At 41.1% G+C, this 25,942-nt stretch overlaps 1 protein-coding gene across 41 annotated transcripts in view; it reads right to left on the bottom strand.

The window, feature by feature from the left end:
• The window catches only part of TCF4 (transcription factor 4), a 344,530-nt gene that overhangs the window by 5,748 nt on the left and 312,840 nt on the right, over nt 1-25,942 (bottom strand). For 26 of the 41 annotated variants that reach the window (XM_015240529.3, XM_031692421.2, XM_031692424.2 and 23 more), the window contains 3 exons: nt 25,034-25,237; nt 4,915-5,050; nt 3,124-3,286 (listed from right to left, as the gene is read on the bottom strand). In XM_015240529.3, coding sequence (XP_015096015.1) covers nt 3,124-3,286; nt 4,915-5,050; nt 25,034-25,237 — 503 coding nt within the window. The remainder of the gene's footprint in view (nt 1-3,123; nt 3,287-4,914; nt 5,051-25,033; nt 25,238-25,942) is intronic. The other 15 variants (XM_015240534.3, XM_031692425.2, XM_031692426.2 and 12 more) reach the window with 1 other exon arrangement.

Here is a 25,942-nt window from a genome sequence, read left to right as displayed (position 1 = left end):
TCAAAAGTTTCTACATTCCTTTCGTTTTCCTCCCGAGCGTTCAGGCGAACTCGTCCATCTCAAGCTCTTGTCTTTGGCAGAATTTCCCATCCACCTGAGCTTGGCATTGCTTTCAGTGGCTTTGATGGTTCCTACACAAGACATTTGGTGTCTCCCAGACATTAAACCCAAACCCAAGAGGAGAGGCTCAAGCTGGGGCCAAGCCTGCGCCACACTGATGGAAGGGAGCAAAACGTTTATCCATATGGCTACGCACGGCAAAGCAGGCCATCCGCAGCTTCCACTCAATCTACATTTGACGACAACAGATCAGAAAGAGTTTCAGACTGCAGCTGGTTTTTTTTTTTTTTAACCTTTCATACTGTGACGTGTGAAACCTGGAGAACACAGCGATTGCAAAACGATGAGGACAGGTCAAAATGAACAGGATGCAGCTTAAACAGCATTAAGAAGGTCCTGCATTCAAGACAACAGAGCAATGGGAGTGAAGACAAGAGGCTGTTATCTGTTTAGACAGCTTTGATGGCTCAGTCAGTCCACTTAATGGATCTGAGTCTCACTGTCTCCAAGTATTAAATAAGGTTAGAAACACGTGCTCTCCACGGCCTTTAACACTATGGATGTTCAGGAGCCCCTGAAAAAGCCGAGGAAACCTGAGTTGACATGAGCTGCAGGCAAACCAAGCCAAACCCAACCCACACACGTACTGGTTATCAATGACCATGACCTCATTGTGAGTCAAAAATGAAGCCAAAAACCTGGCCTCTGATGTGAGAACAGAGATATTCTATGATTCATATTAAAGGCATGGCTGGAGCCAGGAGTCTAGAAAGATGACTTCTCTTTCTGAACATCATGCTGAGAAACTAGAAATGTCTGAATGGGGAGGGGTGCAAATAGGGTAGCAAGCCACCCGGAAAGCATGTCAGATCAGGAAGATTTCATGGCACAGAGGCTTCAAATATTTCCTGGGCTGATCTCATGTAAAAAAGAGAGGTGGGGGAGATGTCTTGTCTCAGGAAGGCAGAACAGAACAAAGAATCCCAAGTGGAAGCGTCTGAATTAACATGAGCAGGAACCTTTTTTTGGGTATGAGAGACGGGACAAATGAAGGAAACTTCACTCCAAAGCAACAGAATCTCCACTTCAAGAAGCAGTCTGGAAGTGGCCATCTGTAAGGATGTCAGCCTAGAGAGCAGAGCCCCGATCTCAAGGACCATCAAGGCTAGCCTCCACTTTAAAAATCCCATGAATCAGAAATGCTCACAGAATGAAGATGTTCATCACAACATCAGAGCTAGAGGAAGCTGTGGGAAGTGATTTAGTCAATTCAATGAACACTTAATGAGTACTGGCTTAATATGAATGGCTCCGAATCTTCCACTGTGGAGAATCTCTGGGTAACTTCCAAACTGCAGTGAGGACCCACTACAAAGAAGCCCTCGTACATCAGAAATGGACTAGATTCCTGGGTTGCAGCACACGCTGCCCATGAAGATGACGTAGGTAAAGCCGAAAATACTTGTGGGGGGATGGAGCAGCGGGGAGGAAGACACCAAAGAAAGATGCTGTAAGACTTGGCTCATCTTCCCATAGGTTAAGCTCCCTTCCATATGCGACTGCCCACCCTGGATGTGTGCTGATGAACTGAACCCCTCGGAAAGTGCTCTCTTTCTCTGCCATCGGATCCTCCTCATATCCTCTGCTGGTCCCTCTCTCCCACCCATGACCTCTGCTGATGCCAAGAATGTCAGGGTCACTATTAATTCATATCCACATCCCACCACACATAGAGGATGTAATAAAATGACAAGATAACAGAGCTGAATTTCTGCCAGTGTCGTCCTAAAGTTGAAAATCTGGGTAATGTTCCTCCACATCAAACATGTGCCCTACCTTGTCCAAAGGAGGCCTGAAAGTGGGAACTTGTTTTCTAAAGGTCTTCAGGCCAATAATGGATCAGAATTGGTTATCCACTTACAAATAAACTGGTTATGCAAACAAAACTGCCTAGATTTGGAAAGCAGTACCTTGCAACACAGTTCTGGAGACCTAAGTAAATGTCAAAAGAGTGACCTTTCAAACAAGAAGGTTCTTACGAGCAAGTTAAAATGTTCTTAAACCTCAAAGAATCCACTGACATGCATGTGTTCTGGCTATGAGTTAAGTTACCAAGAGCTGACTGGACTAACAGAGAAGCTGGTAAGGATGTGAGAGGCCCTCCTTGGGACTTTGCACCAATGTGGCCAAGAGTCAGGAAACCGTAGCAGTGGTGAAAAGATGTAAGCTAGAAGCTTCTAGAACTTGCAGTAAAATGTATCTCAATAATTATAAAGGCAATATGAAAAGGCAGTATATATAGTCTTAATTCCTAAAGGACACAAGGTATAACCTTGAGAATGGAAAAAGGGAGGTAAAGCATTAGTACAAGGCATTTAATTCACAAATAAAAACAATCCAGGGAACTGAGGCAAAGAACATGGGTGTCATGATATTCAAAAAAGCCACCTGCTTACCAGATCAAAGTTCAGGGAATTAGGTTCTAATGTAAAGACATTGGCTATTTAAGAAAGCCACCCAGAAGCTGTTTTCCTGCAATTGCGTTTTCTGTAGAAAGGAGTAGCGTTAGCCGGGAGAAAAAGAGATGAGCAATTTAGATATTGTTCTTATACACATCAATGTGTTTAGGATACAGCTGGGAAATCAGTATTTTCTCACTTTGGAGGTTCAGAAAAAGTTACGTTGCACGCACACCCACTGAGCTTTCAACATCACTAAGATCTCTTTTGAGAAATATTTTTGAAAGAGCATTTCCCACCAAATTTGTAGAGTACGTATCGTTTTAGACATCGACTGCTTGCATTTGAATCAGATACAAATTGCTTTTGCCGTGTGTCATTACTGGCGCTGGGTCCAAATTCATCAATGCAAAGACAGTCCCGGCTCCCCTAGGGTACAGGTATCTGAAACGACACTTCCGCACCTCTAGAGTCGGCCTTGGCCTTTCTTTTCAGCCTCAGATTTACCTGCCAGGAAAAAACTGAACAGTTTCTTCCTGTTCTGTGCACTTCATCAAAGTCCAATAAAGGAATTAAATGAAGCGACAGTATGATGTACTGTTACCTAGATCTTGACCTAGTAATGGATTTGATATCCTTCTTGTCGTCATCTAGTTTCTTGTCCTCGGAAGATTTCGTGTCTTGCAGGTTTTCGTCGCCCTCATCGTCGGATTTGATCTCAGAGCTGCCGGAGGAGACACTCTGGCCCTGCAGCCCCGGCGGCATGCCTACAGGAAAGGAGGAGACCAGGTGACACGGCCACCCAAGACCCGAAGCACACACATGCACACCCCGGACTGGATGGCTGCCAGCCATCCAATTCAGACCGCCACCGAACTGTGATCTCTCTGTCACTTTTTTTTTTCATGCTATTTGGTGAAGTTTCAAAAATGCACCTGCGGGAAACAAGTTTTCCCTGCATTGGCTTTGAGGTTAAATTCTATTTTGCAATCTTTTGGAGTAGATGGTAATTTCACTGTCTACAAAACATCAACTTAATTGCAATGAAAATCATAATCATGAAAATCACACACCTCAATGTTCTGATTAAGAACCCAAGTAAATATCAGCTATTATATTGAGTTTCTTCCATATGCAATGATTTAATAGAAAAATGTCCTTAAAATATAATTCCCAGGGAGTACGCTAAATATGTACAGTCAAGACTTCAATAGATATCTTAATGATATTCTGAAAGTAGGCTTCTCTTATCCTCAAGGAGTAATCAGCATTTAAAAATGGTACATATGGAAAGCAGTTGCTGCTCACTGAAGGCATTTGGAGTTTTAGCACTGCTCAACTTCCCAAGATACACAATATATTTTATTGAACTTGAACCTAATGTAATCACTTATTTCTAAGGTAGAAGCATATCTATTCAGTATTTCCTTCCCTGTGTCCTCTGTAAGTCTAGAACCTTGTCACTCAAAACTTGGTCAGTGGGCCAGGAGCATCCTTAGCCCCTGGGAGCCCATGAGAAATGCAGAACCTCTGACCAACTGAATCAGAATCTGCATTTTAACAAGATCCCTAGTCATGCTTATGCACATTAAGAAGTTGATCTAGGACAGAGAAAGAAAACCCAAAGGCTTTTTAAAAGAAATGGCCACCAAATTATTACTATTCAGATAAAAATGGGGAGGCATACCCACATACGTAATGAACACGCAGATTGGTACGATGTTTAACGGGTGGGAAAAATGCTTACACATATTCATTCTTGTGGCAGTGTTTCCCTCTTTATTCTCAACATGAGGGGAATGAGATGTTATTTAAGTGCCTCCTGGTCACCTGGCCAGCCAGTCACCCAGGGAACGTGGAACCCAGGTCCTGCCCCTGCAGCACAACTTCCTGGGGTCCTGGAAAGCCGACTGGAGTCAGTGGGACGGGGCAAGCATGGCGGGGCTAGATGACTCAAGAGCGAAAATCATCCGACCAAGTTCCATTTTTGAAATGTACCTACGTTTCCTTCAATCTTTAACAACAAAACCCACTTCCTTCCTTCCTAGTCATTTGGAAATAACATTTTCAGGCTGCAAGTAACCACATTAGAGGACCTGAATGAGCACAATGTGGAAATAGCTAAAACAGAATTTCCTCTCTTCAGCCTGTTGTTGCATTCCCTGCTGAAATAGGACCAGGGTTTCAGAGGATGCTGGAGGAAAACGGTTACTGAAGAAACACAATTACCCGGCTGTGTTCTAAATACTTTCTCATCTACCTACCATTTTTGTCCCAAAATTGATTCTTGCTTTTCTGCCCACACTTCCTGAAGGATGAATACCAACTAAGCATGGGATCGACCCTGGCTCTACTGTTGAAGTGAGGTCAGAAGCGCCCTCCAAGGTGGACCTACCTCTGTAAGGGTCCTGGGGTGGGTTCAAATCCGGGGAAGTTGCAGACTGGACAGGGAGTTGTGGAACTGGAACCTGGTTTGGCACAAGAGAATGGCTGCCCCTCAGGGCCACGCCATCTTCACGATGGGCCCCAACCTGGAAGGGTGAGAGGAACCACACAGTTTAGAGGGAACCAGTGGTGTGACAGCTATTTCCAGGGGCAGCAAGGACCGGATGAAGGAAGACTTGCCTTTGGAAAGCATACTCCCAAATGCCTTTCACTAGAGGGCGCCGGAGGACCACACATGCACCTATAGTACCCGGCAAAAAACACTTAACACTCAGTAAGATGCCGCGCTGTACATTCAGTGACAAATATGGCAGAGTAGCTCAGGCAGGTAAAACGTCAAATTGTCTCCCAGGGTGCTGCAGTGGAGCGCACTGATTCATACCCATCTGTCTTCTATCATGTCCGCCAACAGATCTGACAATTATCTTAATGCCCATATGCTTAATTGTGGGCTTCTCAATTCCCCCATTGCTATCGGAAATCCTACAGGAATTTCAATTTGGCATTCGACTTTCATTTCAGGGGATAAGATTCTCAGGCCTGCCATTTTTTTTTTTCCATAATGCCAGCTAAGCCTCTGACAGCGGAAGCTACAGCAGTATGGGACGTAGCCCCTGCTCGGTACAAATATAATAAAATGTCACCTGGCTTTCCAAAACTGGCAGCCCATTCCAAATTAATGTTTACTGTATTTCATCAGCTGCTGAGTTCCAAATCCAAAGGGGGACCGTTTCTGCCAATGCCACCATACCGGAAAATGTACCAATAAAGGTTTTATTAAACACACCAGTAATGCCATCATTGCCATGCAAAAATGTTTGGATGTTTTTCCATTTTTTCCCCCCACTATTCTGATCCTAGAAAGGCACCATATTGTAAACACTCTCTTTGCTTCCAAGAATAAAATTCTAGGGTACAGCACGATGACTTGGTCTGAAAAAAGAAAAATACTGCTGAGCTTTTTATTAACTACTGCTACGTATTCTGGGGTCCAGAGTTGAACTCGCGGCACTGAGACAGCACTTGCTGACTTTACAGCCTCCGCCTTAAAGCAAGACCACTCAGCATTTGCCAAGCACGAGGAACATGAGGAGCGTTTTCACCGGCATTTCCGAGTAGTTATTTTCTTAGCTAATCATTAGGTGAACGTTTACACTAAATTACATTCACACTGACGCTAAAAAACATCTATCCACAAATTGATACTGCGATGAATCAAAAAGTTCCATTTTTTCCAGCCCCAAGTAAAAAACCACAATGCAAAACGTTCACTCTTCTGCGACCCACCGTTTTAGAAAGAGTATTTCCAAAGAGCGCAATATGAAGAAGAGTCTGAACTGACAACAATAACATTAACAAAACCAAATGAAGCACGCGCTATCAAGAGGTTGCCCAGATAAGGTGTCACCTTCGTGTACGCCAGAACCATACAGAAGAAATGTTCGGGGGAGAGGGAAGGATCATATAAATCACAGAAATTGTTCAGATTCAAAATACAGCAAGACTAGCTAAGGACTGAAGGACCTGTCAGTATTAGGAAGTACAAAGGAACGTTGCAGCTGGGAGATCAGAGGTCTCTGGTGCTCTCTGCCACCTGTGTGCCTGTGGCCTTTTCCAGGGCAGTCTGAATGGTCATCAGTTTCCATGTGGCTATTTCAGATATACTGAGATCCTGGTTGTCTCCTAAAGCAGCTCACTCCATTTTAACCCCAACTTGGCCACCTTGTCCGTTCCACCCACTGGTTCCAGTTTCAACTTCTGGAGTTCTGTGGAACACGTGGAAGCCCTTTTCACATACTTCACGCCACTGCCAGGCCATCCCCACCTTCCATCTCTCACTGCAGCCTGATCTCGCACAGCCAGACCAAGCCCGCCCAGTTCCTTCAACCATTTCTCACTCTTTGTGTAGGTTTTCATTTGCCTTCTGAACCAAAAGAGTGATAGCTACACTCCATTTTTGTATTTGTGCATTTAGAAGATGGATTCAATTTAATGATTACCCTTTCAATCTAAGGTGTCAACTTGCAAGCATGCATTTTACAGGTCTTGATCCAACGGTAGTTCTTTAAGGCTGTCAGTCAATATTAACCTAAATAATTACCCAAGTGCTGATTCATAGTTATTGGCATTCCCAAAGGATTTAATTTCTTTTCCACAAAGGACAATTCTAAGTTGGAATCACTGAAGGTAAGCACAGATTTGAGCACAGCGGAGATGTACGCTCCTACTTTAGAATCATTCTGTTAAGTCTCAAGCCTTCTTTGTGGGCATCTATAATGCAATTTGAGGTTAATATTTTGCTTTTCAATGAAAACATATTCTGTTATTAATCCTGAGATGTCTTTGTTTTTCCTTCTAAATAACATTCAGTTTTTAAAAGGGGATGAAAGAACTCACAATCAATGACCTCTGTATTTTCTTTACCTCAACTGTTATGAAAGACAGGGGAACTGGGTGAAAATTATACAATAATAAGAGTCAATCAAATGCAGATTCTAACTGTAACTGGTCTTTGTTAGCTGTACAATCCTGGGTATTACTCAAATCCAAAAGGCAGAAAGTAACACTAGAAGTTTAGAATAAGTCCCAGGTTTACTGCAAGGAGTAGCAGTAGGCAAGACAACTGCAGCATACCAGGGACACAATAATTATAGATATTGTTACGTGTGCTAGCTGCAATGCTTGCACACCACATAAAAATGAGAGTCAATGTGGTTCAAGAACCCTTAGAACCCCACCTACTTTCACTTATGATCGTCTTTGCACCCTTTGTCTCTATTTTGTTCACATCCATTTGATTTTAAGTCTTTCTCCTGAAAAATAACAGTAAAATCTGAAATGAAACTATAAATACGTTTGAGAGAAATGTTGGTTCAACTAGATTTTTGGATTTTAGCCATGCATGTTACCTAACTTCCCATCTATTTTCTATTGCTCATCTTAGATCATCTCAAATATGTCATTTTCCACAAAGGCAGTAGGAAACAAAGTTATCCTTGATAGTCAGCGGCCTCCCTTGTAAACCATGTGTATTCCGGGTCCAGTGAGTGACTCCTGAAATGTCCAGATCCACGGGGTAATGAGCTGATTCTCCAGGATCAATCCCATTGCCCGTAGTGATGGAACGGTATTCCAATCTGAAGAATTAGCTTTGCTTTGCTTATTTCCTTGGCCACAGACACATCTCCTAACCCTATTTACCTCTCCCTCAGAAACATTGTAAGAGACAAGGAAAAACACAGTGACTGGCCAGCACACACTCATCGATAGAGCAACTCAGAAGTGGACGGCAGAACCAATACTGTCATCTGCATATATGAGGATCGGGATCTGTCCACCTACAAATACATAATAGCGTAACTAGGAAAAAAGCAGATTCCTTTAACCTACAAGTCAATTCTAAGGATGGGACCTAGAAAATTCATACTTCATCAAAGCCCTCTTTTGATATCCTTTTCATCCAGATAAGCAGTGAAGTTAAAAGCCAGCCTATGAAAACAGTTCATTTTATCAATACTGAGTGTAAATTCTTTTGCAGACTTTAAGGATAGAGTGTTCTTATTGTCACATACAACGTGGTTTTAGATAGAGCTATGCTAAAAGTAACAGAACTGAAATCTAAAAATTATTCAATAATTGTTAATTGACAGATCACAAAGAGTCCAGTTATTAATTGAATGAACACTTCCTAATCTAGTCCATGCCTGTCACTCTGCGAGGTGCTGTGTTGGGGACAGGGTGCTGAGTAACTCAGGTGTGGCCCCTGCCCTCCAGGACCTCATGGGGGTCCATCATAGGATTTCTGTGCAGTGATCAGTTTAGTGTGGTGGTTTTAATAGTAAGGACCGGAGACTCATTCCCACTTGCCCACGTAAAAGGATATTCAACATGAAGATTTTTGTAACTTAGGTTTTGGGCTTGGAGAACTCCTGGGACCTAAGGCCATCCTTATCTCTCAGGGTGCTGGCACCCTCCCTCTCTCCTCCCTCTGCTGGCGCCTCTGTCTCTCTCTGGCTTCTGCCCACTCACGACTACAGCCTGGACGCTTCTCTTCCTGCATGGGAGCTCCAGCATATCCTTTCAGGTCCTGAACCTGCTGCCAACTCCCTCTCTCTCTTACTGTTCCTGAGTTCAGAATGCCAAGATCATCTGATGGTCCAGATCATTTTAAAAACAGACATGGGCCAGCCGATGAATGGGCCACTGTGGGACCAGGTGTCCTCACTGCTGGTCCAATGAGTTCCAAAAGAAGAGGAGAAGGCAAGATCACATGGCCCAAACGCAGCTGCCCCTTCCTCAGGCCCCGTACATCATGCCCTCACGTGCAAATATCTGAGTTTCACTGAATCTCAGGTCAAGTAATACTCAAATTCTGACACAGCTATTTAATTTCTCTTGTGTGAATTTATCATTGGAAATAATTAAATACCTTGGACAATGCATAGCTTCTTCTGAATCACATAAGCACCATATAATTTTAAATAATTTTTGCTTTCTGAAGGGAAGAATTGATATATTAAAAGGACTTTTCAATCACAGTGTGTAGACTTGAAGGGTCTGGGGAGACGTGGAAACCATTTAGGACAAGCTTCTCATTTTACAGAGAAGGAAGCTAAGGTCGAAAATGGTTAAGTGGCTTAGGGAACATCTGGTTAGAGGCTAAAACAGATTGTGAACTCTGAAAACTTACGGAAATATTGAACAATTTGATTGGGTGCATATATATACACACAAATATAGGGGAGTTAAGGGACAAAAGGGGTTACTTCCTGGATTTTTCATTTTAAAACTCTGTGTGTGTGTGTGTGTGTGTATACAGATACAGATATGAAAATCATTTTAGTTTTCTTTATCATAGGGGAAAAAACATCAGAGTTCACCAACGCAGGCCAAGGCCAAGATGTCTAACTAAATTACAAAATTTAATATTTGCCACAACTCCTCCAACATAAACAGATTTAAAAGATATGCAGTTTCAAATTAGGTGGCTGTTGGCAAGGCTGTCTTTATGTGGGGGTGTGTAGACTATCCTTATTCCGATCCTCAAGCTAACAAACACCACAAACAAAAAAAAGACGTTCAATGTTTCTGCTCTCTTTGTTTCCAGGGAGTATTGTGAAAGTAATTATTCTGTTGTATTTAAGAGGCCTATTTCATGGATGGGAAAACGTATTAAATTTCATTTGGCAGTTATTCAATCCTTGTTAATGTTATCTCCAGAGATAACTGCTTCAAAACAGGCTTTCAGACCTCAGTTCTTCCTCTTCTACCATAATCCTTCTAAAAGAGTGTGAGACGGGGACTTTGGGAACTTGTCATCGATTTCTAGACCGAGTGGTCATGACACAAAACCAAAAACGCTGCTAGGAACGCTTCAGTCTATCAAAACGAAAGTTTGTAATTAATGGCATCTGGTTCAAAATTTTCCTTTTGACAGAGGTGTTTTTTTAGAAAGAAGAAAAATAACAACAAGAAAATGGGATGAAGAAAAAAGTCCTGGTAACTTTTACTTTTCTCTCTTTCTCTTGTTTTGTCATAATCATTAAAAAAAAAAAGAGTTGATGGGCTTTTACTGTATTTAGACACCTACTGACAGAAAAAACAGTTTTGGTGTCTGAACTGTAATCTCCCCATGAAATATCAATTATACATGACAGTCACAGAGTGCTAGATTTTCGGTTCAATTGCCTTGCCAGATCTGGGCTACAGGAGAGGAAAGCAAACTTACTTTCTCCAACGTGCAAAAATACCATTTAGTCCAAAAGGCGCATCTTTTAAAGAGGTGGGAAGTGGTCATGCAAACTTTTTTTAATAGCTCACAGGAGAGAACTCAGAAGCTTACGAAAAGGCAGCAGTAGTTACTATGAGGAACAATACCGGGGCACCAAATTCTGTAGAAAATGAGACTGTGCTCTGATAACCAGCTCTGGTGTATGAGAAAGCCCTGCCACATGGGACAGTCTTCAACCACAGATACAATTTCCATATTCCTCAGTTTAAAAAAAAGTATCAGACCATTTAAAAAAATTCATGTGACTCGGGGGGAGGGTATAGCTCAGTGGTAGAGTGTGTGCACAAGGTCCTGGGTTCAATCTCCAGTACTTCCATTAAAATAAGTAAATAAATGAACCTAATTACTACCACCCCCCAAAAAAACCCCCCTGAAATAATAAAATAAATTAATTTTTTAAAAAACCTTAAAAAAATTCATGTGACTAAACACTGAAAGGACTTTTCATTAAACTCAGACCTGGATTCAGTTCTTCAGTTTGAATTTCCATTCTTAAAATGTTTATTGGGAGAAGACTTCCTAAATTTTCTTAAAAACACCTATTTTTCCCCACTTTGGTAACCACAGTTTGTTTTCTATGTCCTAAGTCTATTTTTGGTTTGTAAATAAAACTTGTATCCTTTTTTTTAGATTCCACATGTAAGTGATATCAGTTAGGAGTTTGGCACTAACAGACATGTATTACTATATATAAAATAGATGAACAAGGACCTACTTTGTAGCACAGGGAACCATATTCAATTTCTTGCAATAACATATAATGGAAAGAATCTGAAAAATATATATGTATGTATATGTATAACCAAACCACTTTGCTGTACACCTGAAACTAACATTGTAAGTCAATTACACTTCAATGAAAAAACAAAATTAAAAAAAAATCTATATTTTCTTGCCCCCCCCCCCAAATCTCACACCTTCACTTAGGTTTTGCCTGAAATGTAACATAATTCATTACTGGGCAATTCTTGGAAATGTATCTGATGCTTATCCCCCAGATGATAAAATAATTTTCAAGAGGATTTAAACACGATCTGAATGATCCTGACATTGGCTGTGATAATCTGTCATGTGATCAGCTATGCTGAAACTCCCCTGATATCCACCAAAATGGTTAAAAAGAATGATTCTGTGATCTAGTTTGAGAGACGCAAATGGTTGTTACCTAATTTCAGTTCATGTTTTCCCCCTTAACTCATAAGTTCCATCTATGAAAATTGTTTCATTTCTCTCCTCTGTATCCCCACCCTCCACCCTCAATTCTCTACATCATTTTCCCACAGAGGAAACCAGAACCAGAAGCAGTCCACCAAATGGGGACCTGGTGGGTGGTTAGCAGAGTCCAGTCCACTCCAGAGTCCAGAGTCCAGGTAGCAGGTTAGGAAGTGGGTTGTAGGGAATTTAAGTTAATCCATGCCTAGTGAACCAAGTCCATCTAGCACAGAGATTATGGTACAATTTTGCAATGACTTGTGAGCAGCTTCTTTTGTCTTGAGTGAAGGAAAAGACAATTAAACACTTCATGTGTACTGGGAATTTGGGGTCCCCGCAGTGCAAGCACACCTGTGTGAGTGCACAATGACGAGGCTGACTTGCATGCAATGTGCTCCATCACTAGGGATTCATCCTTGCCTCGCTGGCCTTTACCTTTTAAAGATTTTCCTTGTTATCCAAGAAACACCTGCTGATTGTAACATATTTGGAAAGGCAGTGGAAGGGTAAAGAAGCTTGCTTAAACTAATAAAACATTTCTTCCCCATCACTTCTGAAATACTCAGCTTGTAAATGCTATATTCTCAGCCCTTCGCTTGGTACCTTGCATATCAAAGTTCCAGCACAGCTTTTCATTGTTCTATGGATTAAGTCTAAGATCAATATCTGATGCTTCTCAGCCCTTCACCTGGACGCCAGAGGACCATTCCAGTCCCCTCCAATTCTTAAATCCCTTCATCTCGACCTTGGGTTACTTACTTGTGGCCCTTCATCTGCTGCCTTCACTCCCACATCACCGAGCCTTGTGTTAAGTCCTCCCTCCTTTGTCCCCCAGGGCTGCTTTTCTTCCCAAGACTCACCAACCACTTCTCTCTAACCAGTTCCACAGATCCCTTTTCTCCTGTTACTCTTAGACTGTCTGGGTCTCCAGAACTCCCATCATCTTCCTGGGCCTGGATGGGGCTCTCTCCTGACTGTTCATTGTGGACACCACCCTTAAAATTCACTCAAGTCCACTGTCTCATAGGGCAGGGCATACAGGTCAATGATTTTGTTTTGCTGCCATTCACAAAGCCTATACCTGTCTTGAAATGTAAGCATCCCAAAGGTAAGGCTGGGTCTTTGCAGAGGATTTTAATACCCCAAGGTGCAACAAGATACTTCCTAAACAGTACATGATGGCACAAATGGCATGTACCTCTTAAGACCATCTGAAATCTAAAAGCTTTTGGTATTACCAAATATATGTTTAGCATGTTTCTTTCAAAAATAAACATTTCATTGAATGCTAAATGCCTTAGGAATGTCTATTTATATGCAAGACACTAAGTATTTGCAGGAAAAATAATAAAAGATAGATGTGTGTGTTACTTTACAGTCTTTTAAAGCTTAATGGTAGATTAATGTAATTACTGTATAAGGCAAAATGAGATGAATGTCATAGGGGTGCATAGGTCATGCAGGATTTTAAAGGATGGGTGAAATCATATCGGATTGAGAGACCAGAGAACACTTCAAGAAGAAAGTGGTATTTCAGTTAGGTTTTGAATGCCGGGTAGAATTTTGATATAGATTATCTATTTTTTTAGATTGACATTTAACATTAATTAAATAATATCTCAACTTTAAATGAAAGTTCCTATTTTTACAACAAGAAGTGGCATTATTTAGATTCTACGTATATGAAAAAGCAGCTAAGGACTGCATGTCAATGTGTTTTCATATTGTCAGGCTATATATTTTGGACAAAAAGCAGATTTTTTTGGCCAAGCCCTTTATAAACCTCCATGGCTTTGTTACAAAGTGAACAACACAGGGCATTTTGGATACAAATGGTACCTCACTGTATGTGTGCATTATTGGTCCAAATGATTCACTCTTATTTAACTGCAATGAAGTCTTTCATCTCCCAGCTATACAATAATAGTTTCCATATGACCAGTGGCTGTGCTATAAATAAGATCAAAAGCAAGAGAAAGGATTTAATAAAAGAAAATGACATTAGGAGTAGCATTAAATCAGGGAAAAAATACCAATATCCAATTTTTTTTTTGAGAATAAATCTCCACAAGCCAAGAAGCAGTTTCCCCAGTATGTCATGAAGAGGCATTTACAAGCAGTGGGCGTGTGCCCACTTGTGTGTGCCTTAGAGTGGCGAAGGGTAAGTTGGGGGATGGGAAGGGGAGGGGGAGGGGCATGGGGGGAAGAGGTGCCCCATTTAGAAGCAGGCTGGAGAACAGGTACCAGACCAAACAGCTAGCTGCATGGCGTAGAGTTCAAGGGAATGTATCAGTGGCAGACGTCCATCCATTTCTCTGTCCTCCTCTGTTCTTTTTAATGGAGATGGACTTTCTGGCAACCCCAAATTTCTCAGAGAATCATAACATTGCTCAACTCTAGTACATGAATTCTGAGAAAGGAAGTTTTTTTTGGCAATGCACAGTGACTTGATAGGAAGAGCCAACTTCCCAAACAAATTTTCTTCTAGTTCTTAAAAAAAAAAAAATACAATGTTAATCTCTATTCCCGACTGGATAAACAGCTGCTAATAACCTCCAGCTCCCCGGGGAGGAGGTCATTCTCTTTCATCTTCAGACTGGTGGATATCTGACGTGCACTGGACTTTTAGTGATTCCACATGTTTTTTACTTCGCCTTTTTCAAAAAACTGCCCCGTACTGGTCTGGCCAACTCAGGTTCCTCTTCTCCCTTTGCCGGAGGTTGTATCCATGAACTCGGAGGACATACTCAGTCTAGCGGGACTACTTACTTGAAATCGTAGTTCTTTGACTGTGGGTGTATTTAAAGAGGAAATTCAAGCACTTACAGTATCTAAAGGAAGTTAAAGCCTTGGACCTTTGTGTTTGAAGCCCTGGGAGGGAAACAGCCATCTCAGATGGAGCTAATTATTCACTCAAGGGCTGGCTATGTTCAAAGACACTCAATTTCTAATAGCATCGCTAATGCGATTACTTTATCTGTTTGCCTCCTAAATAAAGAAGCCAGCTTCAACACTTTTTTCTAATAGGAAGTACCCTGCGGAAGACGACAGGGCCAGCCGGGCCCTAGAGTCTCTCACTTGTTACCGAGCACCTGCTTTTACTGGTGACCTCAGTTCTACACCTCAAGATTCAGACATTTCGCAAAACAGCTTTTTAAACAAAACCCAGCTGTTTCCCATCTAGGCTACAGGGGGGGAATTTTTGGGCAGCTTACAGAAACATTACCCAGAGACTACCATTCTCCAATAACTTTCACACACTTTCAGCTCCAAATGAGACCCGTCCCTGAGCAGAAGCTGGGGAGAAGGCAAATGTGAAATTAAAATGTGGAAACTCAACGCCGTGGTTTTTGACAATATGTCCAATTAACTGCTTGAAAATGAATGTGGCTATTGTATCAGGACAACGCTTCCCCAAAGATATTATTTAACTAATATGGGATAGATCTTTTGATTAAACTCAACTTTATGGTTTGAAGATTATTTATGGATTGAGAGGAAGCTATAATTATGCACAACCGTGAATGTCAACCAATTAGGTAGAATCCTTGCATTTCAGAAATTCGATGGATGTTAAGGGTTCTTTTTTTATTTTTCAGGTTTTCACTCCTAAAGTTGCTTTGCCTAAGCCCTCTTCTTATTTTGAATCAATTTTACACTTCTGTATCCTAAGCAATTAAGATACTTTTGATTTGGAAAAATTTACAGCCACGATAAAAGTTAAAATAACACGACAGCTACAGATTTTGGAAGGAAAAAAAAAAAAGAAAGAAAGAAAATGGCCCAGGCCTCGTTTTGGCTTTTAAACGGTGCCAAGTTGCTCCAGTATTTTCTGTTTTGGTATGAATGACATAACTGAATTACTTCATGAGCTGCTACTTCAATTCCTCAGGGTGGAAAATTCCATGAGTTAATTTAATTTGGATGTAAAAAATATACATGAAAACGCACTCTTCCTGTGGACTCTCCTGTGAAATATGCGAGCCAATTGTTGGAACCCCACTCCCCCCCCCCAGGAGGGGCGGGGCTTTCCGCCCAGCGCAGCCCGGCCCGGAGCAGCCCAAGGGCCGGTAGGTAGCACGGTACCATCGGGGCATTTTCCGACTTCCTTTTGGGCACATAGGATGCTTGATTTGCTGTGGATGTTTCTGCATCATGTTCATCCTACGACTCTTTAACACCCTTTCCAGCCTGCTGCTGTTGAAATTCAATGCAGACTCTAATATGAGCTCGATGACACCTTTTCCAGGAAGCTTTTTCTAGCCATCCCCTAGGACAGGACAACGTCTACCCTCCTCTGAATCACTTCCTAGGTCACTTAATCATTTCACCCTGGATGATACTTAGTTAGGCACAGACGTGCGTTATCACCCTCCCAGAGTCAAAGGGCTGTGGGCTCAGAGGCCTTCGCTTGCACATTAACGTGTCCCTCAAGGATGGGACGCACAAACAATACAGAATGAGAGAATGGAACATCTGTGTATTTTCTAATCTATACACTACAGATTCTTCCCTTCCAAAAATCTGCTTTCCTGAGAAAATGAGGGTATTATGGGGCTTTTTTGTTGTTTTGGGGCTTTTGTTTGTTTGTATGTTTTTAATGCAAGGGTTCTGACTTTTCTAAATTATGGACAGTTTAGCTCTGTGTCCTTGTTCCCAATAAAAGTTCAATAAAAAATATGATGATCACTGTGCTATCCAAAGGGTCTACCTGCTTTTTCCTCTATTATTTGAGAAGAGAGCAAAGCCAAAATGCCTTTAGGTCACAGAGTCTGTTTTAAACGTGTTTTTGTATTTTAAGAGAGAAGACAACCGTTTTTGGTTTTATGGATTTAAATTTCATGACACCAGAGTGCTAAACACATACCTCAGGGGAAAAATTAAGGAACTCAGCTTGGCTTTCTCTAGAAGCATGGAGAAAGGAATGCCTTTGGGGCTGATGGGACTGCCTGGTTTCTAGCTCCTAGGGCCTGAATTTGAGTAAGATGGGTATTGGGTGAAAAAGAAGGGGATACACCTAATTTAGACCCAAAGCTGTGGGATCTGGGCAGCATCATGTCTAACCATTTGTCTTAGGGGTTGGTAATGGAGAGTTAATGGTTTCACTGCAATGGCTGTATTTGAAAACCTCTTTTGTCTAAATTAATGCAGAAATAGCAAATGGTGAGCTCAAGGATTTTAATACTGTTGTAACCAATCCATGGTCAAGAGAACTTCTTTAAGGGAGACAGAGAAAGATAAATACTGTACGTTCTCAGTTATACGCAGAGTCTAAAAAATTGAACTCAGAGAAATGATAGTGTAGCAGTGTGGTTACTGGGAGCTGGGGGCAATCAGGGAGATGCTGCTCAGAGGGTACAAATTCCAGCTCAAAGATGAGTGAGTTCTGGGGCTCCAGTGTACGGCGTGGTGACATTAACAATACTGCATCAGATATTTGAAAGTTGTTGAGAACGGCTCTTAAAAGTTATCATTATCCCCTAAAAAGTAATTATGTGAAGGGATGGAGGTGTTACCTGCCCTTATTGTGGTAATCATTTTGTAATACGTACATGTATCAAATTGTCACATTGTACACCTCAAACTCACATATGGCAGATGTCAATAATATCTCCATAAAGCTGGCACAATTTTTATTAATAAAGAGAATTTCTTCCAGCCATCTTATGAAAACTTAGAAAGTCCCGTATTGAGATAGATACAGATAAAACCTTTCAGTTGAGGTTGCTAATCTGCTTTCAGAAATTTTTGATAATTGTGGAGGTTAGGAGACATGGTAGAACATTAGGGAAGCAAATATCTTAACTGAAGGGGAAAAAAAACCTCAACAGAGTAGCTATAGAAAGACAATGATGACTAAGACCTTGGGTGAGATTCTGTAACTGGCTATTTAAAAGGCAGTTTCGAAGGTGCTGTGAAATAAGAGGCAGTGACCTGTCAAGTTCAGTTTGGGTCCATCAGGAACAAGTCTTTCTGGATAAAGCTCAAGTCCTCGTTCGTGGGAACACTGCACACCTGTGTGTCTTGTGATGATGTTGTGGACAAAATGAGAAAAGATGGACTGCATGAGCATAAAATTAGGTGGCTATCACCGGTTGAAATATTAAACTCAAAGATCAGGGGATCATGTAAGCAAAGAGAGAATGTCTGTATTATCGACTCTCAGGTTTTCTGCTCCATGTCCTCCTCTGGTCAATATTTTTATTTGTGGCTTTGCTGTGGGAATTAATGGCACCCATCAAATTTGCCAACAGCAGAGCTGGCAGAATATGTGACTGAATGAGGACCTGAAGGAGACCTGGAGACTGGAAACAGATGGAAGGCCGAAGTCTGGAATTCAAAGGCATTATGTGAAGTTCTGTACTGGCCCAACAAAAAGTGCACAAGGACAGCGGACAGACATGTGGCTTACGGATCTCAGCTGATCACAAGTTCACTGTTTGTCAGCAGGATGCTGATGTCATCAAATATTGCTAATAGTAGGGTGTTAGTGGCCTTTAATGAGGATACAAGGTATTGAACAGTTTTGGTGATGGATCCACCCTAGTCCACCCTGATGATTCCTCGAGCACTGTGTTCAATCTGGATTCTACACACAAAAAGGTCCTTGGGGATGAGGAACATTCTTTTCAAACTTGGAAGAATGCACTGGAAAGTTATCAACTCAAAACTTTTTTAAAGGATAAACGTTTGAAGATACAGATGTCTAGGCCAGAGGGGGGAGAAAAAAACACTGAGTAGACTGTCTTCAAGCAATCGTTAAGTTGCTTAAGTATTTGTTGAGTCGACTTAGAGGTAACTCCAGTGGACAGAAAAATGAGGACATCACAGAGAAGAAAATCTGGGCTGGACATTAGGAAGAATTTTCTAATGTTTGATGGACATGAGCTTTGTGGTCATTTTGAGCTACACACCCTTGGAGGAAGGAGGCTGATAAGGCTTGTTCACTGCTTGGCAGGGAATCTGTAGGAGGATTTGGATGGAGATGACCTCTAAGGTCCCTGAGACGGTACAGTAGTAACTACTTAGAAATGAAGTATGTGCTCAAATATACACGGAACTTTATGGGAATCAAAACCTGTGAAAACCCAAGAGGAACGAGGCTGAAGATGACTAAACCACTGTGGATCATACCTTTGTTGAAGAGATCCACACAGAAACGGGGTTTCCTGGCTTCTGCTACGTGCATCGCTGCATACCAGAAAGTGCTACCCAAAGTATCACATCACTGCCTACCACCCTCTCCTGTTGTCACATCTAACTGGCAGGGCTAAATAGAAACACGCTGCAGAGAGCCAAGGGGCAACTCAAGAGTCTTCTTGGGTTTCATTAGTGAACAGAACATGTGTAATGCCAGCCTCAGGTCTGAACCTGCCATGGCATTGGGTCAGAGAGGAGGTCTGCTGTGGCAGTGTAACATTTAGTACAAAGAGTGCTGGCCTCGTTGGTTTGTCTGCTTTCTAATCTGAGCGTGGCCATGAACCAGCAAGTATCCATACCTGGGTCACTTCCTCTTTCTGGGCCTCAGTCTTCAGCAGTGTAACAAGAGTAATGGGCTAAATGAGTGCGTCTGGAGTGCTTTTCAAATCGAAAACTCAATAGTCCTAATGCTTAAGAACCATGAAAACATAACTAATTTAAGTTGTTCATCCTGTGAAGTCCGAAGTGGTCACAGCTTTCATATGTTTAGTGTCAGTTAAATAAAAAGGTGCTTCTTCACCTAATGACTGTTCTTCTGATTCTGATACATCCTTTGTAATCTGAAGTCAAACTAAAAATGCTATTGAAAAGAGGGAAAGTGGGCTAAGACTGGCTTGTACCAGTGGTTTCTGAAATCTGTGCCACATCATCACCTAGGATTCTAGTAAGAGGCCTCAGGGGATGCTATGGATAACGGGGGCGGGTGGTGAGTTTCACAGGGCTCCCCTACCCCTAAGTCATCCAGAGCAACAGACCCTTAGGGGACCACTAACCCCCTACCAAGTGACAGTGTGACCTTCCCTCCTGGATAGCAGAGCTGGGCCCGCCCTTCTTCTTCCTACACCGCAGCAGCAGTTTGTTTATAAATGTGCATCCTTTCCTACGAGACTGTGAACCCCTCGAGAGCCTGGCATTTGGTAATGACTTAATAAATGTTTGTGAAATGAATACATTGGCTTTAAGCAGAAAGGATCTGGGAACCACACTAATATTGTAAATTAACAGCATAGGAGCTCTGCAGCTAAATGATCCCGCTGACTCTACTGACAAGTCACTGGGAGCAAGCACGGAATCACATGAAGACATTTTTGATGTGGGTTTTGAGTTTTGTTCCTGTTCCATTAAAAGAGAAGATGAGGTCATTGGAAAGGCTTTCTTTCAAGGCTCATCTGTGGAGCTGAACACTGAATGAATAACAAAGAGATTGCTGGAAAACTGTTTCAATAATTTATCAACAATCTAATGATTTAAAACCAGAATTGATGTCTGAAGCACAGAGGGGAATTATATTTGGGTAAGAGTTTGTAACCAGGTTAGTGACAAACCCAGCTGTTTCTTTATTTTCTTACCTTCAGAAACTTCTGCTTTGATTCTGTTAGGAAACTGAGCAGTTATGGTAAGGAAAATCACTCAATAACTTAAAATTTACTACTGTAACCAAACTAGTAAGCAGAGCTCATATCTCTTACCACTTAGCACAGACATGCTGATTTAAGAATAAGTGTTTGGACAATGTGGGATTTAATCAAGCATGCTACCATATTGGACAGTAAGTTCTTTACCTTTACATTTGGGTAGAAAGCTGCTTTCAGAACTTGGCCATTAGATACCTAGAAACTTCCTTCATCAACCAACATTTATCAAGATTTGAAAATCGTAAGTTCTAACCACCTAAAATTAGTTCTTAAAAGGTATATCTATAGATCGTCTCTGAGGAGTGCTCATGGTTGTAAAATAGAGCACGGAATTTAGTCAGTGTCCCCTGAGTTTAAATCTAGTTTCATGACTTGAGATTAACTACTCAAACCTTCTAAAGCTCATCTGACCAACACCTAATATGGAAACCATCATCCTCCTCACTGGGCTCTTGTGAAGACGGCCCGAGATAAGGTATACAGAGCACCTAGCTGAGGGATTGGCAACCTGTCAAGCACTCAAAAAATGAGCTTCCTTTTTTCCCCTTTGACAGATGATTTCTTTATTGGGAAGGAAACAAAATGTAATAATACCTGGTACCCAAGGAATTTACCATGTAGTTGCGAAGGCAAAAGTCAGACCTGCAAAAGATAAATAGCACTGCTAAGTGGGGCAAAATAAATATCTAGCCAATGGTATGATTCATGGTGCTAGGAGAGTAGAAAAGAAAATGATTTTCATAGGTGGAGGTAGCCAGGGAAGGCTTCCTGGAGGAGGCAGAATTTGAGTGACAGCTTTGGGAATGGGTAGGCATGAGGTGGACAGAGAGAAGTGGGTAGAGCAGACTAAGTCAGATGGACACAAAAGAAGTACCTAATGAGAACGTGCAGGGCAAATTCTAGTAACGTGCTGAGCCCAGTCTTGCTGGAATAGTTTTTGCACACTGGAATAGCTGAGCATAAGGCTTTTGGTGAATGGTGATGGGCTTAATAAGCTGAACTAAGAAATATGTCTTTATCTTGCAGATAATGGAAAGCCAGTGAAGGTTTCTGAGCAGGAAAGAGCATGGGCAAATAACATCTAGAAAGCCTGCAAGAAACAACATTCACTCCAGCGTTATGAGCCACGCTGCTGTGAAAAAAAACCCCTTTCATTACCCTAATACTTGGTAATTCACTGAAGACCTACTTCAGAACTCCAAGGAAAACATTTTATGAATCAAAAGCTAAGTACAATATGTTAGCAATTAAATGAGATAACATAATAGCCGAGGCAGAACCACGGATCTCCCCACCACGATTTCAAGCTGCTGCAGAAAGAAATGCTTGTATCATCTTCCAAGTTATCAAGGCATTTTGTTTTGATTTTCGGAAGGCAGGGAGAGAGGAAACGAGGAGAGGACGGAGGTCAAGAGGATTCGAAGCTATCTGTCCTTCAATCAGAAGGAATTATTACGGAGAGTTATGAAGGAGATTTGCTCAAAACAAAACCAGCCCCAGGATGGGTGTTAAGTTACCGCAACTGACTTGCACTCGGGAACAGCAACTGAAGGTGTGTAGTTGGGAACGAAACCCCACCAGTGCTCCGACGACGCTGCCGCTGCGTACCTCCCACCGCTCCTTTATTTACTGCAGCTGGCCAAAGGTTTACAGCCTGTTTCATGTATTAAAATTCAAATGTGGAAAACATTACCAGTATCCTCCTTGAATTTTTTGTTGTTGTTGTTCAGGGGGAAGAGGGGGGTGGGTTTTTTTTTTTTCCTTCCCCTTCAACTTCCTTTTTATTGTGGAATGTATCAAATGGTCAAAGGCTAACTTCAGACTGACTAAATTCAAAAACTATTTCCTTTGTTCTTATGTTTTTGTTTGAAAATTCAGACCGGTTTGCACACGGCAAGAAATGAGGATCCGATCTCTTGCACCCACATTAGGGTTTCTTCGGGCTGAGGGGCTCAGATTCTGGGGGCCCCCTGAATACTTTCGAGGAAAAAGGAGGAAGACTGCTAAACCTCACCTGGTTTAATGGGCAGCCGGCTGTCACGCCGCACCTTTGGAATTACTCTACTATCTGGCTGGCTCTGCAGTCACCCTTGATTAACTTACAAGTATCTTCAGAAGAGTGTGAGCGGGAACTCTTCCTCATCAGCAAAACTAGCAGCTTAATTGCTTCTGTATCATTTTTTCTTTCAAAATCCCATCAAAGAAGCTTCTGCGTAATACTGGCCGATTATTTCCCCTTTTCTATTGCTCTGTTTCATACCTTCCCCTTCCCCTCCACCTGGGCCAGTCCCACTTCCCATCTCCAAAGGTGATTCTAGGCCCTTCCTCCTATCCCATCTCTGAATCAAATTCAAAGAGAAGGCAATTCAAAGGTCAAAGAGCGCCAAAAGAAGCATCTATATATAGTTTATTATTTTAAAGAACCACTTAACCTACATCTGGTATTTAAGAGCAAACTTTACATATTTATGGAAAAAAAAAACGGTCTCTGAAGCAATGCTCTGGGTGCATGTTGTTTCCGTTTAGCATATGCAAAACGAACACAGCTACAAAAATTAAACTATTTTTTTCTTGATTGAAAGCAGATATACAGAAATGGTTATAAGTCACAGATCTGGCTTTTAATAAAGCCAGATTTCTTAATTAAAAGCAGTATTGTTTAAACATTGTAGTTTAAAAAAAAGAGCTATACAAACTGAAATCTCATATTATATGCATCCCAAGTGTATTTAGCACATTACCTGAGGCCAAGCTAAATTAAAATCTAGATTTTCCTTTTATAAACCCTTAGCAACTGCCATGAATAGACAAACAATTTTTACTCAATGATGAATTTTTAGGGTAGAGTCTAGGAAAAGCAAAAAAGCAAAAAAAAAAAAAAAGATTTAGTTTTGGCATTCAGAAATATCTTTCCACGTTTTGTAAGTGAGTTCATTGCTTCTATTTATAAACCAGTATTTTTGGTTTCAAATGGGTTGCAGGTTTCCATAATACACCGCTCAGGATGTTACTCTTAATCTTAGTCTTTTATTAAGAGAAATTGTAGGGAAGGGCAGAAGAATATTACTGAGCAAGGAAAGAACTTACGAGAGTCTCAGAATAACCTAGACTTATTTTGCATTCTCCTTCTGGAATCATCTTTAAACAAGAGATGCTCTAGTGATAATGGAAAACAGACCTTCATCCAAGCAACTTTTTGAGAACCCATAAGGTACAGAACACCTATAAGGTGTTTGCTGACCAGGGGGAAAGTTATAAGGAACAGAATTACACAGCATGACTAGTAACGTCAAATTCTCCACCCGTTCCGTCACCTCATTATTATCATCACTTAATATTTTGTTACGGAGATTTGCTGAATCTTCATAATCACCCAAAAAAGGATGTACTCCCACATCCTTTCCAAAAGTAATGGGCAAAAACGGAAATTTCAATTGCAATATGGACAAATCTACTTAAATATTATTCAAATAAATACTCATTCATGACTAAGTAGTGGTAAAACCATGATATACTTAAATCACACAATCCCACATCCTATATTTAGACAGACACACCGTGTATTTCTACCTCCCATACTCAGAATCAAAAGACACTGACTTAGCTTCTTTAATAATAATAATAGTAGTAGTAGTAGTAGTAGTAGTAGTAGTAATAATAATAATAATAATAATAACAATAATTAAAAAAGTCCAACCTATTCACGTCTGAAATGCCAGCAATGTAACATGAACATAAGTTGGGTCCTTTAGCTGAAGCCACCAAGATGAAGAATTTCACATACCAGTAATGAATGACTCCGCAATGATCTCCTAAGTTTATACTTAAGTGAAATGAAAACATGAGTCCACACAAAAACTAGTACATGAACGTTCACAGAAGCATCATTCATAACAGCTGAAGACTGGAAATAATCCGAATATCCATCATCTGATGAATGGATACATTTAATGTCTATCTAGACAATGGAATCTTTTTTGGCAATACAAATGCATGCCGCTCTGATAAATGATAAAACACATATAAACCTTGAAAGCATTACGCTAAGTGAAATAAGCAGGTCAGAAAAGACCACCACATATTGTACGAATCCCCTGATGGGATGTACCTAGAATAGGCAAATTCACAGAGGCAGAAAGCAGCTGGGGAGTTGCCAGGGACTAGGGGAGGGAAGGATGGTGAGTGACTGCTGACAGGCATGGGGATTTCTTTCCTTTGTGCAGGGGTAAAATGTTCTGAAATTAGAATACGGTGATGATGGCGGCATAACCCTGTGAATATACGTAGAACACACTGAATTGTGAAGCTGAAAACGGGTGAACTGTAGGTTAAATGAATGATATCTCAATTAAGCTGTTTAAAAAAGAAAAAAAAAAAACTGCAGCCATAGTATTTATCCCTGAAATTCTAATTCTATACGATAGCTGGAGTCCCCAGGCTCCGTCACTTACCATGAGCGAATGTCTGTTGGCGGAAAGAAGACCGGTTCCATACCCTGAGGCCAGACCACCCATCGCTCCATTATGAGAAGGTCCAATGATTCCGTGCATGTCCCCATGACCACCGGGCATGGCCGTGGACGGGCCCACTGCGTGGTTCCGGAGGACGTGAATAGCATCGTCCAGTCTTTCTAAGCGGTCTTCAATTCGGCTTTGCTGTTGGGTAACAAATGACGTGAAATCTGATTTAGTCTGAAATACCAGCGTAGGTTATCTAAGGAAGACCTGAGTTGACACAAGCCACATTGTGGGTCTCTGAATATATGTTTCCAAGATAGTTTATTTCCTTAAAATAAAATGATAATAAAAATAAACAATGACCTTCCTAGAAAACTCGTGAAGATTGTTAAGGTTAGAATTAGAGTGTTATCTTCTTGTGAACAAAGTAAAATTCAGGAATTCTTCCAGGACACTGTAGTGTACATATACTATACTGTATTGCATTAGCTTGAAAGAGAACTTAGGGGCTGAGAAGGGATAAATTTGGGGAGTTTGAGATTTACAAATGTTAGCCACTATATATAAAAATAGATTAAAAAAAAGCTTTTTCTTTATAGCACAGGAAACTATGTTCAGTATCTTGTAATAACCTTAATAAAAATATGAAAATGAATATATGTATGTATATACATGACTGGGACATTGCGCTGTACACCAGAGATTGACACATTGTAATTGACTATACTTCAATTTAAAAAAAAAAAAAGAAAAAGAATTTAGATTTACTTCTGAAAAAACAAAACAAAACAAAATACATCTATTGATTTTAAGAAACTTTCTGGGAGAAAATGGTTAAAAGATTTCAAAGAATTAACAATGGAAAGATGAGCTATTTATAGTTTCCCAACTAAACTATCTTCC

This window comes from Vicugna pacos, chromosome 30 (genome assembly GCF_048564905.1).
Source record: "Vicugna pacos chromosome 30, VicPac4, whole genome shotgun sequence".
Taxonomy (NCBI): Eukaryota; Metazoa; Chordata; class Mammalia; order Artiodactyla; family Camelidae; genus Vicugna; species Vicugna pacos.
The sequence above is the reverse complement of the archived record's forward strand: the minus strand, read 5'-3'. Positions and strand labels throughout refer to the sequence as shown.